The following is a 16,373-nucleotide window of genomic DNA, read 5'->3' on the forward strand; positions in this document are numbered from 1 at the left end:
CTTAGTTTGTAGTACTTACAAAATCAAAAAGAGTTTCACAGTTCGTCCCCTAGGTTTTTGTGAGAAAGAAATTATGTCTATACCCCTTCAAAATCAACCAAAAATTATTGAAAAACTTTGATTTATTTAAGCACCCTCAACATGTAAAACAAAGTTAAACCACCGCAAGAAAATACCTGGCTGTTATAGAACGCTTATCAAAATGTAAGTAGTTCGATACTGATTATTGTGAAAGGATGAAATGCGACATCTGTCGTACCCTCCCTTCGGGAGAAAGCCCAGTAGCTAGAGGACACGTCTCTTCGGTTAGGTATTTAAGCCGGGTCAAATTTTAAATGAAGATAATTTTAAGACATGGGTAATAAGGATTAAAACTTCGTCATCGCAGCACAGTATCAAACTCCCACTACATTTGACATAGACCATATATATATATATATATATATATATATATATATATATATATATATATATATATATATATATATATATATATATATATATATATATATATATATATATATATATATATATATATATATATATATATATATATATATATTACATTTCGAACATGGACTTTAGTTAGGGGAATCAGAGATCTTGTATTAATGAAAATTTCTCCAAGCATATTGTAGTAATGGGTTATATGTTATATTTTAAACTGTAAATAAATTAAATATAGAATAGTTTAATAAATAAACACATTGCCATAAATAAATAAATATTACTTTAAACTTAAACTCCGTTTGACAATTACATTTACTAACCTTATTGCACGTACTGCATGGTAGTACTTATTGTAGATTTCGAGTTCTCTTTTCATAGTTAGAACTCTCTAGTTTATTCATTTGTACATATAATAACCAGTTTAGAGGTCAGTAATAGTCGATTTGCTATTCTTGTTTTGGAGAGATTTTATTGGTAGGTCATTGACGTCAAATTCCTTAGTGAGTTACTCTTTGTTCTTTTAAATTCACTTTGAATCCAGCCACAAGCCAGAGTGCTGGAATCTTGTCTGATTAAGGTATTCAATGTATAATGAAGGGATTTTTATCAATTTTGAATAAATTTAAACTATTCAAAAATGCATTGCTAGATAACAATAAAAGTGAAATGAATCAAATTCACATGACTGATTACAAGTAAGACGCCGGTCATTTTGCACCTTTAAAGTTTTTGAAGAGTTATCTCCCCTTGATTAAAATCAGAAAATTTTTAATTTCTCAAAATTTCTGTGGTAAATGATTAATTTTATTTCACAGATTAATAAAGAGAGAGTTTATGCATATTTTCACCAAGAGATTTGTTTCAAATTCAAATTACTTTTTACAATATCTTAAAAAAACATGCACTGCCCATAGACTTCAATGTAAAATTCAAGGTGCAATTAACTGGAAAATAATCAAAATTTGTAAATTCCTTTCGTGGAGCATTTTTATTTGGTAACACCTTCAAAATGCTACCGTGATAAAAATATTGGACCATTCATTTTTTAGATACAAAATATGGTTGTTATACATTGAATACCTTAAATTAAATATAAATTTCTGACTGGACTATAAGACCTGATCACAGTTAGTTAATTTCTTTTACTAACACTTTATTATCACTTGCTTTGGTTGAATGAATGAGTATGAATGAAATTTTAGTAATTGATGAGTAAATGGAAAATGTGTAAATAATATTAGAAAATGACTTGACTGAATATAAATCTATAGAAAGTCTGTTTTGAAAGTTACACTGATATATGGAATATTCTGACCTGAAAGAGTATGTAAATATTGTATATTTAAAAAATATATTAAGTAAATACAACTATATGTTTTATGGTACTGGTCCAGATATGATTTAGACTAAGTAGCTGTGACACCTATGGATATATGCAGCCTAGGTCCACAACTTGGTATATGAAATATATGGAAATAATTCAACAGTATTCAAGCTCATAAGTCCATTGAACAATACAAAATAGGAGCAGAGCAAACACGGGCCACCAAAAATCAGAGGTGGGATCAGGTGCCATGGAGGAGTCAGCATCCCCTGCCGACCGGTCACACCCGCCGCGTGCTCCTTGTCATGATTGGGAAATAATGAAAAAATCATTCGACAATTCAGTGTGTAAATAATGGCCTAACAATTAGTATGAAAAGTGTCAGTCAGCATTTGACTCAATGATAAATTGTATTTGCTGACAAGGTCATTGTATCGATCATAGAACTTACGAAATGATGACTTTAAACGAGACAGCTGATATTCTTGTTTCATCAACTTGTTTGTCAATAATTTACCTCGTTCTAGAAATTGTACATACGTAGAGCATGCTCTTGCGTATCGAATCAACTGAGAGATATAAACCCGTATGTAGGTGATGAAGGTATATTGTTGCATAAGTTTGTTTGTTTGTTTGTATGTTGTTTAACGTCCCTCTCGAGAATTTTTCACTCATATGGAGACGCCACCACTTGCCGGTGGAGAGCTGCAAATTTTGTCCTAAACTCAGCACTTGCGGCCATTGAGCAGTGAGGGATCTTTTTCGTGCCAGCACCTACTGCGACACGGGACCTCGGTTTATATACGGTCTCATCCGAAGGACCGGTCTCCACGTCCCACAGTGGGATTCAAATCCGCGACTTAAGGTTCAACTCCTTTCTCCGCGACTCTAGAGCAGACGCTCTAACCACTGCGCCACGCGGGCGACAGCTGCATAAGTAAGGGATGTTGACGATTGAAAAGTGCGTATCGAATCAACTGAAAGACATAAAACCCATATGCAGGTGATAAGGGTATATTGCTGCATAAGTAAGGGAAGTTGACGATTGAAAAATTGAAGTAATCACGTTTATCATAAAGCTTGGTTGTTAGATTACCATTAACGTCTTTTTCAAATAAAATATCCAAATATGAAACAGATGTGTCAGACTCTGTGGTTTCCTTTATCTAAAGCTCACCGGGATATATCGTATCGACATAAGAATGGAAATAGCTATTGTTAATTGACAATACGTCGTCGATATATCTAAATGTCGAGTTGAAGGCCACAGCAAGTGTTTTCTTCTTTTCACGTATTAGATTTTGGACAAACTCTGCTTCATATGAATCCAAAAAAGGTCTGCTAATAACGGATCACAATTGGTACCCATGGGAATTCCAATAGATTGTTGGAACACCTGGTCTCCAAAAACCACATTAAAAGGTCCTCATTATTAACTCTATCTACGTCACCAGTAATAACGTGTCCAGCAGGACTATAGCTATAGGGTGAAGAAGAACATGAACACGATGGAGGATTATGTTTCAGATATTCGATATCCAGACCCTGTAAAGTTTTCTTGTAATTAAAAAGTTTGGAAGCAATAGTCGATGTATATTTGTAGGAAATACAAGGTGTAGTCTTTAACTTGAAATATGGTGGAATACAAGACTTACCCTTTTGTGATTAAGAATATTCCTGATATTAACTTCGTCAATTCCTTTGTTGGAATATTGAAGTTTGAGGAAAAACGGATTGTTTTAGCTGCTTTTTCTTTAGTAAAACGTGGGGGTTTAAAAAGCCTATGATTTGCAATATCCATAATCACAGATCCGAGCCTATATTCTTGTTTCGAGGAATCAAAAAATGGACTTTCCTTGACCTTTTCAAGAAGACTATTTAAAAGTTTCAAAGGGACATTGTATTGTAGTTGTATTGTAAATTCAATTGTAAAATATGAAGAGATATTAAGCAAGTTAATAGAAATATCAGTGTTATATAGATTTTATGCTAATTGAATATTTTGTGATAAAATATATACCTATCTTAATGTTATGAAATATTTATTATATTTACATGTTTTGTAGAGCTATTTATTTATATATAAAATACCACCCATGTCAGAATTAAAGAACCCTACAAACTGACCAGCGTTTTCTTTATTCAGGGGAAAACCCGGTTATTGCTTAGCCAATTTTCCGAATATTTTGTGATATGTAATATGCACTGGAATAATGTTACATTACGGAATAAATAAACAATGCACAACCAGCTCCCAGCACTTTTCAGAATAGTAGGGATAATAGCTACACGTGTTGAAAAATTCAGAATTTATAGTGAAGCGGATATCGTTGAACTTTTGATGTTTTCTTGGGGCTGTACGCCTCATTCTAGCACGTTACTGTACAAATGTTTTCCCTACGGCTATATATAAAGTCTACACATTATCAATTTAGTTTGACAATATAATTTGGATTAATATATTTTAGAATATGTCTTTATTTTGGTCAAATTAAGCTTGTTTCGTATTTATTTTCATTTTTACAAATTACGATAATAGCTTGATCCACGCCTCAAGTACAGAGAAACTGCGTGTCAAACTAAGAAATGACGTCATATCAGTAAGTACAGCGAGATCAAGCTGGCTTTCATTCCAAATACTCTAAGTGCTATTTTGGCAAGATAAGTTGCACATCCAATTATCTTTATAATATTTATGAGAAACGAAAGTAATTGAGTATGTCTTAAAAAGAACTTGTAGTATTTATTCATCGAGATTCATTTGTATTGTTTTAACGTGACGTCATAATAGCTTTCCCGAACCTCTACATAGGCTGATGTAAGTATGGGAGTCCTTAAGGAAGAGATAGCAAGGGTCCATGAAAAAAATCCGCTCTATGAATTTTTCTCATTTTTACATATAATTTGCCTTATGTTAATGGTATCATAATATGAAAATGTCAACCATGGTCATCAGGGTTATAAGGAAGATACGGTTGCCATGGTAACCACCGTTTTTCAATATTTTGATATTTATGTAGTGAAATTTTAAGTATGCCATACAGGTATCAAAAGTGAAACAAATTAAATACTTTTCACCAGATATTAAATAATATGCTTTATTTTCATTGAAAATAAAAATTGTATCGGAAACTATTGTTAGATGTAGTATTGCCACAGTTGCTTTGGGGAGTAGTCATTGTAAATCTGCAGTCATATTTTCACTCCAAGAGCAGTTTTCAACGTCTTGACAAAAAATTGCCCAATGAGTTTTCCTAAAATTAATATATTTTGTAACAATTATTATAAGTGACTTATGGTTAAAATATGAAGTGGGGTCATCACATCCTTTTTTAAGCTACATGCATTTCAATACCCCCCCCCCTTTCCTAAAATATTAAAAGATTTCATAAATTTTAATCTGATGGTTTGTTGCTGAACCTTTAATATGCATAATCTGTTAAAAAAAACTACAGAAAATACGTATAGATTAACAAATATTTTTTTTCTGAAAATCTTGTGGTGGTTGCTCATTTTATACGTAGAGCAGAATGATAAAAGTATCATGTACACACAAAAAAAATATGCATATTTTTGTTTTATTTTCCCATCTCCAAAATATTCATTCCGTTTTTATATCAATATAAATATATACATTCTAAACCAGTGCACAGTGGTCCAAGGGCCAAATTGTTCAAGCTCTGAACACTCATCGAGTTCTCTGCACTGTGACTTGGAATCGGAAAGGGGGGGGGGGGGGAGTCACTTGAACACATTGAATGAATAGGTTATTTCAGAGAACTTGTACCTGCAATATATACCGTATATAAAAATCCTAGCTTTTATCTCATTTGACAAATTTTAGTGATTTGTTATTTAATATTTACATTTGCAAGTATTTTCCTTCTGATTCATTGCAAGTTAGAAAACAATTCATTTTCTCATGGACTAAGTAAGCCTACATATCTCCTTTGTGACATCATAATGCCACACTTGACGTCAAAACTATAGTGCAAACTATTCAAAAATAATCGTTGAATGACATTTATAAATTTGCGCTTCATGCTCAAGCAGTTCATGAAATATGCTGAGGTGAAGCGTCTTTGGTCATGTCTTCGTGAATTTTAAAAAATTAAATTCATTTTTCAAATATATTCCCGTGAGCATTATGATTTGAAAGACTTTTTTTATGTATATGCTCAAAATAATTTTCCCTCTCTGGTATACCTGGTACCTCCGTAGTTCCTCGATTGTCAGAATTAACCTCTCTTAGTTTCGTCTGTCATTCTTAGATTTGTGAAAACTTGTAAAAAGAAACTTTTTTTTCTGTCAGAAGAAGTGTGTTAAGTTTCAATTTTTTTTTTACCAAATACAACGCATAAAACATTTTACCACAACAAATATTTACGCAATATAACGTTATGTGCCGACGATTCAATGTTTACATGGTCGATGTAAGAGTTGAAAATGCTAGAAAAGGCCTTACAGAGGAAAACAATTTCCTCTGCGATATTTTTAAAAATACGTTCATGTCCAGCATGCGACCTCAAACTGGTCTATACACGTATATATGAAAATCGCATTCGTTTATCTGTTCATCCATATAGGCCTACATTCGTTATAATCACTGAGAAAATCACGCCGTCTGAAGCTTCTAGGAAATGAATATCTTATTCATAGATGTAGATCATATAGTAAAGAAACCGATCTCAAATAAAATTCTAATTTTTTAAATAAAACTAAAGGACATAAAGATCCAGATATGAATTAAATTTATTCATGAAATAGATTTCAGTATTCAGAACTACGACAAAAGGTAGACGTGTCAAAACGAAAAAAAAAAAAAAAAAAAAAAAAAAAAAAAAAACAGCGATAAAAAAAAAATCTGCGTCGACGCTCACCAACACTCTGCAAAATCACATCATTATCTTATTCTTTCTCTGTTTTAAAAATATTGCCACGAAGATCTTTTGTCATGGGCGTAATCATAATCACGCTCCTTATTCATCTGTTATTCCGGAAATGGTTACCGTAAATCTTCTTTTTTTAAACATCACATGAGTCGATCACGTGACGCCTTGCAATTGCTTCCTTAACCTAGCTGCGTTGGTCAGGGTACTGCGTATACTCCGTACAAAATCGGACTTCCATGTTACTAGATGTAAACTTAAAATACACAAACAAGTCCTCTAGTGTACCAGTTATATCCGTAAACAAAGTCAAACCTTTGTGATTAAATGATATGCTACTGGAATTTTAAACCGGGTTGAGAATGTCAGCTTTTAATGCAATAATTTTTTGGCATTAACCGTTGCAATTGCAGCTCTCCATGATATTTCCATCCTTAAGCGGCGTTTTATCATTATCGATTGTACATTGTATTAATTTTTCAAAAGAAGAAAATAATCTTTAACTGTTTTAATTTTTTTAACAAATTTCTCAAAAGGAAAGCCCCGCAGCCAAACTTCTGGCTGCTTTAGAAGGCTCGTTTAGGATTAAACGCCGCATACGGTTTTATTTGTTTTAATTTGGAAAAAAAATAATGAAATAAAAAAACTCAAAGAGGTTTATTCTTCCAAGAAGTGTGAACATGATTTTCATTTTTTCTATGAAATTGTTATGCTTCAGTTAACAGGATAGTTATTTATCAGTTAAGATATTTAAATGCCTTGTTTTATTTTCATAACATAACTATCTATCAAATACACCACAAAGAAGTTTTAAAAAGAAGAATATTATTTTTCTGGTGGTGATTTTGCAGGTTGGTCTATTGTATTTATTGTACTTTCCCCTTTATTTGTTTATGTGGTCAAACAATCCAATTATCTTCACATACATGTAGGACAATGCGACAGAAGACGTCAGTGGGAAGAAGAGAAAGAAAGAAATCTAATTTGAACAAATACAACCACGTCATTTTTTTAATTAAAATATTCTTTCAGAGATACAAAGTTAACAAGGAGTAAGAAAATGGATCAGAAGAGTTAAATATTTATATATCGATGAATGAAAACATACTGAAAAGTCCTTTAAAAAAACATTTTTCTTCACAACAAATATTTCCTTTGACAAATGCATTAAGAGCTGTATATTTCATGAAAAAAGATCATTAATTGACCACCCGCTGAAATTGCAAAGAAGCATCTGTCTTCAGGCTGTTGATTTGGCTTTCAATTGGGTAATAATTCGCGCAGTTTATTGAAATTTGGATTATTGAAGACTTTATAACAATTACAGTACCGACCGGACACAACCTTACACCAGAGCAAACCCCAAAAGCGGACCCTGGGTTCGGTTTGCGTTCGCTCTGGGTCCGCTATCTAAAAAAAAAATGGGTTCGCTGCGCGTTCACTAGGGATCAGCTCTAGGTTCGCTAAAGCGAAATAAAAGTAAAAGTTTAAGCAGGAAGTTTTTTTCTCTCAATTTCTTTTAAAAATCTATTTTATTAAAGAAAACATTTTAGAAAGTTCTAAGAACAATGTTCATGGATAAAGCTCAAAGTCTTAACATAACTGTTAGATCTTTGCTTGACGTACTGCTGTCTGGAAATCTCTTACAATGAATCATTATGAATAAAACATATTCAGTGGCATTTTTGGATGATTCGGTATGTAGCGGTAATGTCTTTGAATCGGCAATAGCCTTATTGATAAAATGTAGCGGGAATGATCTCCCGAAATTTCGACGAAATGTAGTGGTAATGAATTGAAAATTTTCGCAATGTAGCGGTATGACCTATCATTACCGCTACATTTTCAAAATTGTCATTACCGCTACATACTCATTACCGCTACAGAAAGGTTACATTACCGCTACATTTACAAGTAGACCATAGTAACGGGATACACCATTTAACCAAATGTCGGTTAAAAACAATACGGAACCTTCACTGCTCTTTACACCCCAAAATTACTCCTCAGCAGATGGATTATACATATAGATACATGATGACCACTGTTTACATGTACCTATCAAACATTAAATAAGTTTATGATCTTAAAGCAATTTAAAAAAAATGTCAAAGCGTAGAAATTCAAAATGCAGATTTAAACGTATCAATGAAAAAAAAATATATTCTCGTAATTAAGGTAAGAAAAATAAGTACGAATTACAAATTCATATACAATAGAACTCATGTTTTTTTTCTGATTTACGTACATGTACGTGCACGTATAGGTACATACGGAAAAGATATAATTAAAATAAAATAAATTACGCAAGTGAGTAAAGGCTAATTATAGGCATTTTTATGCAAATAAACTAATTGAAATGCCTAAGGATTTTTATCCATCATACAGAGAAAGTTAAAACTTATTGTCTAAGTAATACTTTGTACCTACGACATGATATAACCAGTACACATTATGACGTCATTGTTCTTTACTACACAAGATTATAAAGGATACCAACAAAAATGCTTCGGCGCAAGGGCATGCTCTATTTCATATAACTGAAACAAGGTATATTTAGCAGCAAAATATTCCAAGGTGTTCTGATATTGCTGCACAAATATCAACAGCTCAGTTGTTTAATTACTATTTGTAAAGTTTTAAGTTGAATCGGGGTAAAAATGTACGGTCCAGTATAAGTTTTCTTTTTCAAATTGCGATTAAATGATTAAATGCCTTGGATTTTTGCAGCAGTTTTATTAATATATGGAATATTCTTCTTAGCATTATACATTTTTCTTATGTAAAATGAAAGAGAGTAATCCCTTGCTGTTTTGTTGATGTGTTTTATTACTTACAGTAGTAAGAAAAAATGATGTCATAATTTGTACTGGCTATAACATATCGCTGGTACTAAGGTTGTATAAAAAAGAAAATAAATCAAACCTTTCTCTGAATAATAAATATATTTCTTATGCGTTTTTATTGGCTCATTTGCAAAGAAACGCCTATACCTAGCTTTAACTCACATGCGTAACTAAATATTGAACTAGTATGTTTCTAAAGAAATTAAAAAAAAAAAAAAACATTCAAAAAAGTTTCATTGTAATCATCTTTTCAGTTAATCTCCGTTGTTGTGACAACCTGTCTGAAAAAAAATGCAATGTATGATTGAAAGGCTGTACATGTTTAAATCAATTTATATAAGATATCATTTACGAAAATAAATAAATAATAATGTAATTATCTGAACATTAAATGTTTTGTTGAGAATTATAATTAATTAATATTAAGCGAATAAATCAAAATAAATCTAAACTGTACAAGCATTGTTTATAATGTACGTGAACAATTTTTCTATCTACACCGAAATGCCAACCGGCATGCTGATTGGTCGACGCGCTGATTGGTCAACTCGTAATCCGAATTGACAGCTAAGCTACGTAATACCAAACGGCGGGTTCGCTTTCTGGGTGCGCCACTGAAATCGGGGTTTGCTTTCGGCGTTCGCTCTGGATTTGCTAGGAGTCAGTCTAGCAGACCCCAAGCGAACCCGGGGTTCGGTTGGGGTTCGCTTTCTGTTAGGTTGTGTCTGGTAGGTACTTATTTTAACATAAATTATAAAATTTTCCAAAATTTAGAAGTGAGAGGTGAAAATAGTATTTGCGTTCTTTAAATAAACTGAATTTCTAAAATTCCTTAAGAGTGTGCCGTAAAAGTGTAATAAGAAGAGTAATAGGGTTCGTTGAATAAAAACGAAGTTGACCCTTGGTAACAGTATAATATGGCAGAGTAGAGTAGTATAGTAGACCCTGTAATAACAATAACAATTATTAGACAAGCTAAAAATACACATTTAACTCCATTATAGTATATCATCATTATAATAAATCTCACACTTTATAATTCATATTCTCTTGAATTAAATTGATATAAAAATAATTACCACTTCTTTATCACAGATCAATTTATCATAAAAATAATTCCTTTATTATTTTAGTCATTTAAAATAAAAAAAAACATCATAATAATTATCAAAATCATTATCTGACAATAAATAATTCTGAATCAAATAATCTTATGTGATTTCATTTTGAACATTAACACAAATACAATTTCATGCATTGGACATAACAACACATGAAATTTAATTCAACATAAAATAGACATGCATGACAAATACTCAAAAATAAGTTCTGTCAACACATACATATAATGGAACAACACATAAACATAAAACACATAAATTATCTTTAATATGGTCAAAAGGTCTGGATTATATACTAGCTGTTATACCTATAGCTTTGACAGTCCTGTAAGGAATGCATAACAATGAGTAATCTCCCTTAGCTGCTATAAAAATCTTTAATAATAATAACTGCTTTATTTAAGGAAAAATACCTAGCCTTTTAAATTGAAAGAATTATTTAAATTATATGAAACAAAAGATAAAATTCCTAATTTTACTATTAATAACATTACAGTTATACAAGTTATTTATAAAAATCGTTTTACAACTTTAGACCTGTTTATTCATTTCACTCAGTCCTACATATATACGATTTAACCCTTGAATTAGAGTGAAATGTCTGATAAAATATTTATATTGCTCATTTACACAATCTCTCAAACTTGGATTCACCCTTCAAACACCTTTTTCACTCACTTTCACACAAACATCCAAAATCACAATCATACATGAAAATAATATTAAGAACAGACCTGAAATTCTGGAATTGAACACTTGAAGAAAATAAACTGCTACACCCAAATCGTATGAAATCAGGAAAACCAAGCATCCTGTCAGTTTAGACACAAAGACTGGTATGACCAGTTCTAACTAAAAATACACTGCCCACAAAGAGATTTCCCTCCAAAACCTCGACCAATGAAATCTCACTGATGGGTTACTTCATAGGTCACTGACCTCTCAAAGTTAATTATTATAAATACTATAAGGAAAACTTATATTTATTCATACTAAAGTAATTCCTTAATAATTATATCTTCTAAAGTATTATATACCTTAAATAAATAATAATTGCTGAAATATAAATATTAAGTTAAATTAAATAAATTTCCTGTAAATAATAATATCAAAACTATTTTGTAGATAATATTACTAAACATACCAAATAAACACAAAATCCTAAAATACTAAAAATATATACACTTTTCAAATATTTACACTTTACCACAGAAGTATGCCCTTGAAAGATGTATTTAAGCAAAGGAATTAAGAACATATCTCTTTTTTTTCTTTTCTTGCATATATCCTTCGAGGATGTCAAACTTTGTTGTTTTGGGAAACTCCTTTAAAAAAAAAAAAAAAAAAAAAAAAAAAAAAAAAAAAAAAAAAATGGAAAATGTAGAAAAATAAAAAAAGAATTGAAAACCCCCCTCTGAAAACCAGACGATTGAATTTTGTGGGGATTTTCCAGATAATGACAACTAACAGTTACCAGTACTAATCTCATATTATATTTCGTTCAAAGAGCCTATAATCATTGTAATATTTTTATAATTTGTCGTCGAGTGCATTTCCTCATTCAACCCTATAGTTAATGTATATGATATTGCATTTTGAGATGGCCCCTTAAAATACCAAGACGATAAATTGACCTGAGACTTTGTACCTTATAATGAGCATAGACTACAAAAGTGATAAGTTTCTCTAATGTTGGTTTTGCCCATTAAAATCCTACTTAGCTTCCCTGAAATCGGGAATTTAAAAACAATTTATGAGAAACGATAATTAGAAGATAAAATTTTGAGATTATTAACAATTGCACTTTCAGATATTGTTTACTTCTACTGAAGTAATTAGAAGAACATTTGATTGTTTATTTATGTTTATCATATTATCGCAAATCTTGCTTGAAAGTATACACTACGACCGAAATAGTGATGCGTTGAGTGACGACACTGTTGAATCTGACTGAAATACAATTGAATATCTGACTGACATACCATTGCCAAATCCAACAAAGAATCTGATTGGTGCAATTTTTATAGGTCCGCCCACATCCTCAAATGTATTGCCGAAAAACGTGGAATGTTTCCAAGATAGAAAACGGGCAAAAGATCTGAAGTATTTTCTTTTGGTGAATAAGTGGGACGATGCAATACCTTATTAAATGACTGTGAGTGTTGGTAAACTGTTAAATGGTCTTGCAAATAAAATCTGTGCCAGGACTTCATGCATCTGTACATGTACCCCGGTACATACATGTATTTCTGCGATTGAAAAACACGGCCGTTTTTCCCCCCGTTTTCTTCTTCAGTACATCAATAAAATTAAACGTACTTAGATTCGGTGAATAAATATTTTTAATTATTTATTTTTTAACATGCAAGTATATATGATAATTATTTTTTTATAATGAATATATAAATAATATCCGCCCTTACAGTAAAAATTGCACTAAAAAAACACAAGGATTTCGAATGTTCTGGTCGCTTGTTTATATACTATGACGGCCGTTAAAATGGGTATGCAGTAGCACACACACATTTGAAACATGATATTTGTGACAGTTGTGTCAATAAAACAGTAAAGTTTTGAATAATTCCGATGTTTCACGTGTTTTTTACCAGCTATCAATATATACTAGTATTTTTTTTCAATAACAAGTGCTCGGGTATCAGCTGGGTATGCTAAATACAATAATGCCCGAGTTTTCAATTTGCTTGTGTTTGCCTACCCAGTGTAATAGTTCACTTGTTTACTCACTAGGGACTAAAACATTGAGAAAAAAGATTTTTAGTGCGCCGAAAAGTCGTACAGACTATCCAATTTAACGAACACCGAAAATGGAAAATGTTAATTTATTGCAGAGGAAATCGGCAGATACATGTAGGATAAAACAGCTTTTGTCATTGAACAATATACATGTACCGTATGTGAAAGGAATAACACATACTGAAATATAGTTTTATGGGTTTTTTTTTCTTAGTTCAAAAAAAGTCAACATTGGTTTGCGACCATCAAACATGGCTATTGGCTAGGCCGTTGGACGCTTTCCAACTATATGTAGGCAAAGGATACCACACGAGAGTGGGCGGGTCCTAATCAACCAATTAAAACGCATGTTTTATAAAATGCAATCCGTGATTCAAATTATTCAATTGTCAAATCCAATAGTGTCATCACTCAACGCAACGCTATTTCGGTCGAAGTGTATACTTTCAAGCGAGATTTGCCATAATATGCTTTAAATCTAACATTTTACTACTTTATTTTTCTAGAAAAATCTCCCAAGAGAACGCAGTGCAGTGAACAAAACCGGATATTGTGCATTCCGAAATCTTACCTCAAACGATCTTAACTTGAAGCCCCTTTCAATAAATCATTGTTTAATATTTGGCTTATCCGGAATGTTATCTTATCCGGCCAATTTCTCTGGAACCAGTGGTGTCTGGATTATACGAATTTTATTGAATATATGAATATCACGAGTTTTTGTACACAAAAAGATGCTTAAACTGTTTAATCTACACTTTTGTGCTCTTAAATTGAATATTGTTTTTTTAATTCATCAGAAGAAAGAATACATTTTTTTAAATTAAATATATATTAACATGGAGTTGTATGTTCATTATATGATTTAAGCTATTTCTCGTACAAAAAATTACTATAGTAAATTGTAGTTTACTATAGTTAACTATAATAAATACAATGATACTTTGATTTACCGTGAAACTTTACTCTAGAACATTTTTGAAGATCTAGAGCCTTGGAATTTCGAAATTGAATAACAATGATGTAAATTTTTGGAATAATATGTAAATATATAAGGACTATTTCCTTTTAATATACAAAAAAAAAAAATAGCTTGTAGAATAAAATATTACTGTGCACAGAGGTATTTTGTATGAAGAGCAAATCAATAAACTATTTGTCTAAGGCAAATATCTTTCCGTTGAGCACGTCTTTTCATAAGGACCTTTCATTTGATGTCTCCACTTTTTTCCTGTCAGAAAATATAGGACTTTGTCCTATTGGATTTATGATGTTGTAAAGCTCTTTAGATTTACAGAAAACCAACATATACAGGTAAGAACTTTTCACAACGCATTAAGACATCAGGGAATATATATGAATTCTGAGCAGCTTTCAGTTTAAAATTGTTTGGTGCGGTTTGTGATCCTAAAGTAAGATGGCGGAGTCAAAAGAATGTCAAATAGCTATTAGGTGTGAAGACTGCGTGAAAAGAAATGCAGATTTCTTATGTAGTTGTGGCAAACGTATCTGTGAAAATTGCCTTGGAAAACACAAGAAAGCAAATCCCAATCATTTTGCTTCAATATACTCTGGCGGACCAGTATCTACAAAAATAGTTTGCGAGAAACATATTGGAGAAATTTGCAGATTATTTTGCAAAAATTGTTGTGAACCAGTCTGTACTGTTTGCTCAAAAATCGAACATGAGGGACATAACTATTTGTATCTTGCCGATCGTTTCTTATCCCAAAGAACAATAATGGAGAAAGAGCTTCAGAAACTTGAAAGAGATTTCAAAAGTGCGTATGCGAAACTTGCAATCGGGAATGAACAAAAAGTTTCTGAAGTTCCGGCAAAATATTCAGCTATTCGACAGGAAGTTGAACAGGCAGGAACGACTTTACAGAAAAAAGTTGAAGAGAAAGTTAGAAAACTAAACATGCAAATTGAAGCCATGGAAATGGAGCATCTTGATTGCGTAAGAGACAATAAAATAAAAATCGATAAAGTTATTGAAAATATTGAAGAAACTAAATCTGAAATTTCTAGACAAATCTCTGACCCTAAATGCTTAGCTACATACTGCGTCAAGGAATATCCCTTTGAAAACTGTCCGGACTTAATGGAACGGATTCCTCCGGTTTTCAAACGATCTGAGAATGATCTCAACTGTTTAGAATTCTTAGGAATGTTGACTCCATCTAAAAAAGTTAGCATATCTAAACTTCAAGAGGAAAAAACAGTCAGTGAAGATGATGATAAGAAGAGGAAATCCATTGAATTGCTGGAACACGCAAACCAAATACAAAAGTTTGACACAGTCTATGGATATATTTTCGACCTAATGTTTACAGCGAATGATACTATACTTGTGTGTGGTACTTACAGAATCATAAAGAGTTTCACAATTCGTGCTCTAGATTTCTGTGGGAAAGAAGTTATGTCAATACCTGTTCAAAATCAACTAAAGTATCTTTCACAAGCAAACGACAAAACAATATTTTACACATCAGATAGCATTCAGGGTGTACACAGGATTAAGAATGGAACTACAGAAACTATTGCTTTAGACAATTCTTGGAAACCAAACGGCGTAACCTGCAGAAGTTCTGGAGATATTATCGTAGCTGAGGAGCATAACGAAAACAAAAGTCTAGGACGTTTGAGTATCTATACATTGGACGGTGAAAAGAGGAAAGTCATTGGCTCAGAACATGGTCTCGTAAAGCCCACATATGTTTGTGTAAACATAAACTCAGATATATGTACCTCAGATGAAGACTAACAAGCGGTGTTTGTATTCTTTTCAGCAGGAGATTTGAAAGTAATATACAAAGGGAAGTCTGATAAAACAGAATTTACATCCTTCACACCTCGAGGCCTAGCTACGGATTGCATGGGTAACATCCTTATAGCTGACTATCTTAATCATGCAATACATATAATCGATTCCGAAGGATACTTTTTACGATACATTTTGAAAAACATAAGCTTTCCTACTGCTTTG

At 31.9% G+C, this 16,373-nt stretch overlaps 1 protein-coding gene across 1 annotated transcript; it reads left to right on the plus strand.

Annotated features, from left to right (window-relative positions):
* The first annotated feature begins 15,125 nt into the window (after positions 1 to 15,125).
* LOC133200323 (uncharacterized) lies at positions 15,126 to 16,151 on the plus strand. Its single transcript, XM_061336142.1, has one exon. The coding sequence runs from the start codon at positions 15,126 to 15,128 to the stop codon at positions 16,149 to 16,151; it is 1,026 nt and encodes a 341-aa protein (XP_061192126.1).
* Positions 16,152 to 16,373: the final 222 nt, after the last annotated feature.

Source organism: Saccostrea echinata, unplaced genomic scaffold, assembly GCF_033153115.1.
Source record: "Saccostrea echinata isolate AGI-Se365-2 ecotype Australia unplaced genomic scaffold, CSIRO_AGI_Sech_v1 ptg000038l, whole genome shotgun sequence".
NCBI classification, from domain to species: Eukaryota; Metazoa; Mollusca; class Bivalvia; order Ostreida; family Ostreidae; genus Saccostrea; species Saccostrea echinata.

Bases quoted from the DNA above. Each gene is read 5' to 3' on its own strand.
- LOC133200323 (XM_061336142.1), top strand. From the start codon at position 15,126: ATGGAGAAAGAGCTTCAGAAACTTGAAAGAGATTTCAAAAGTGCGTAT.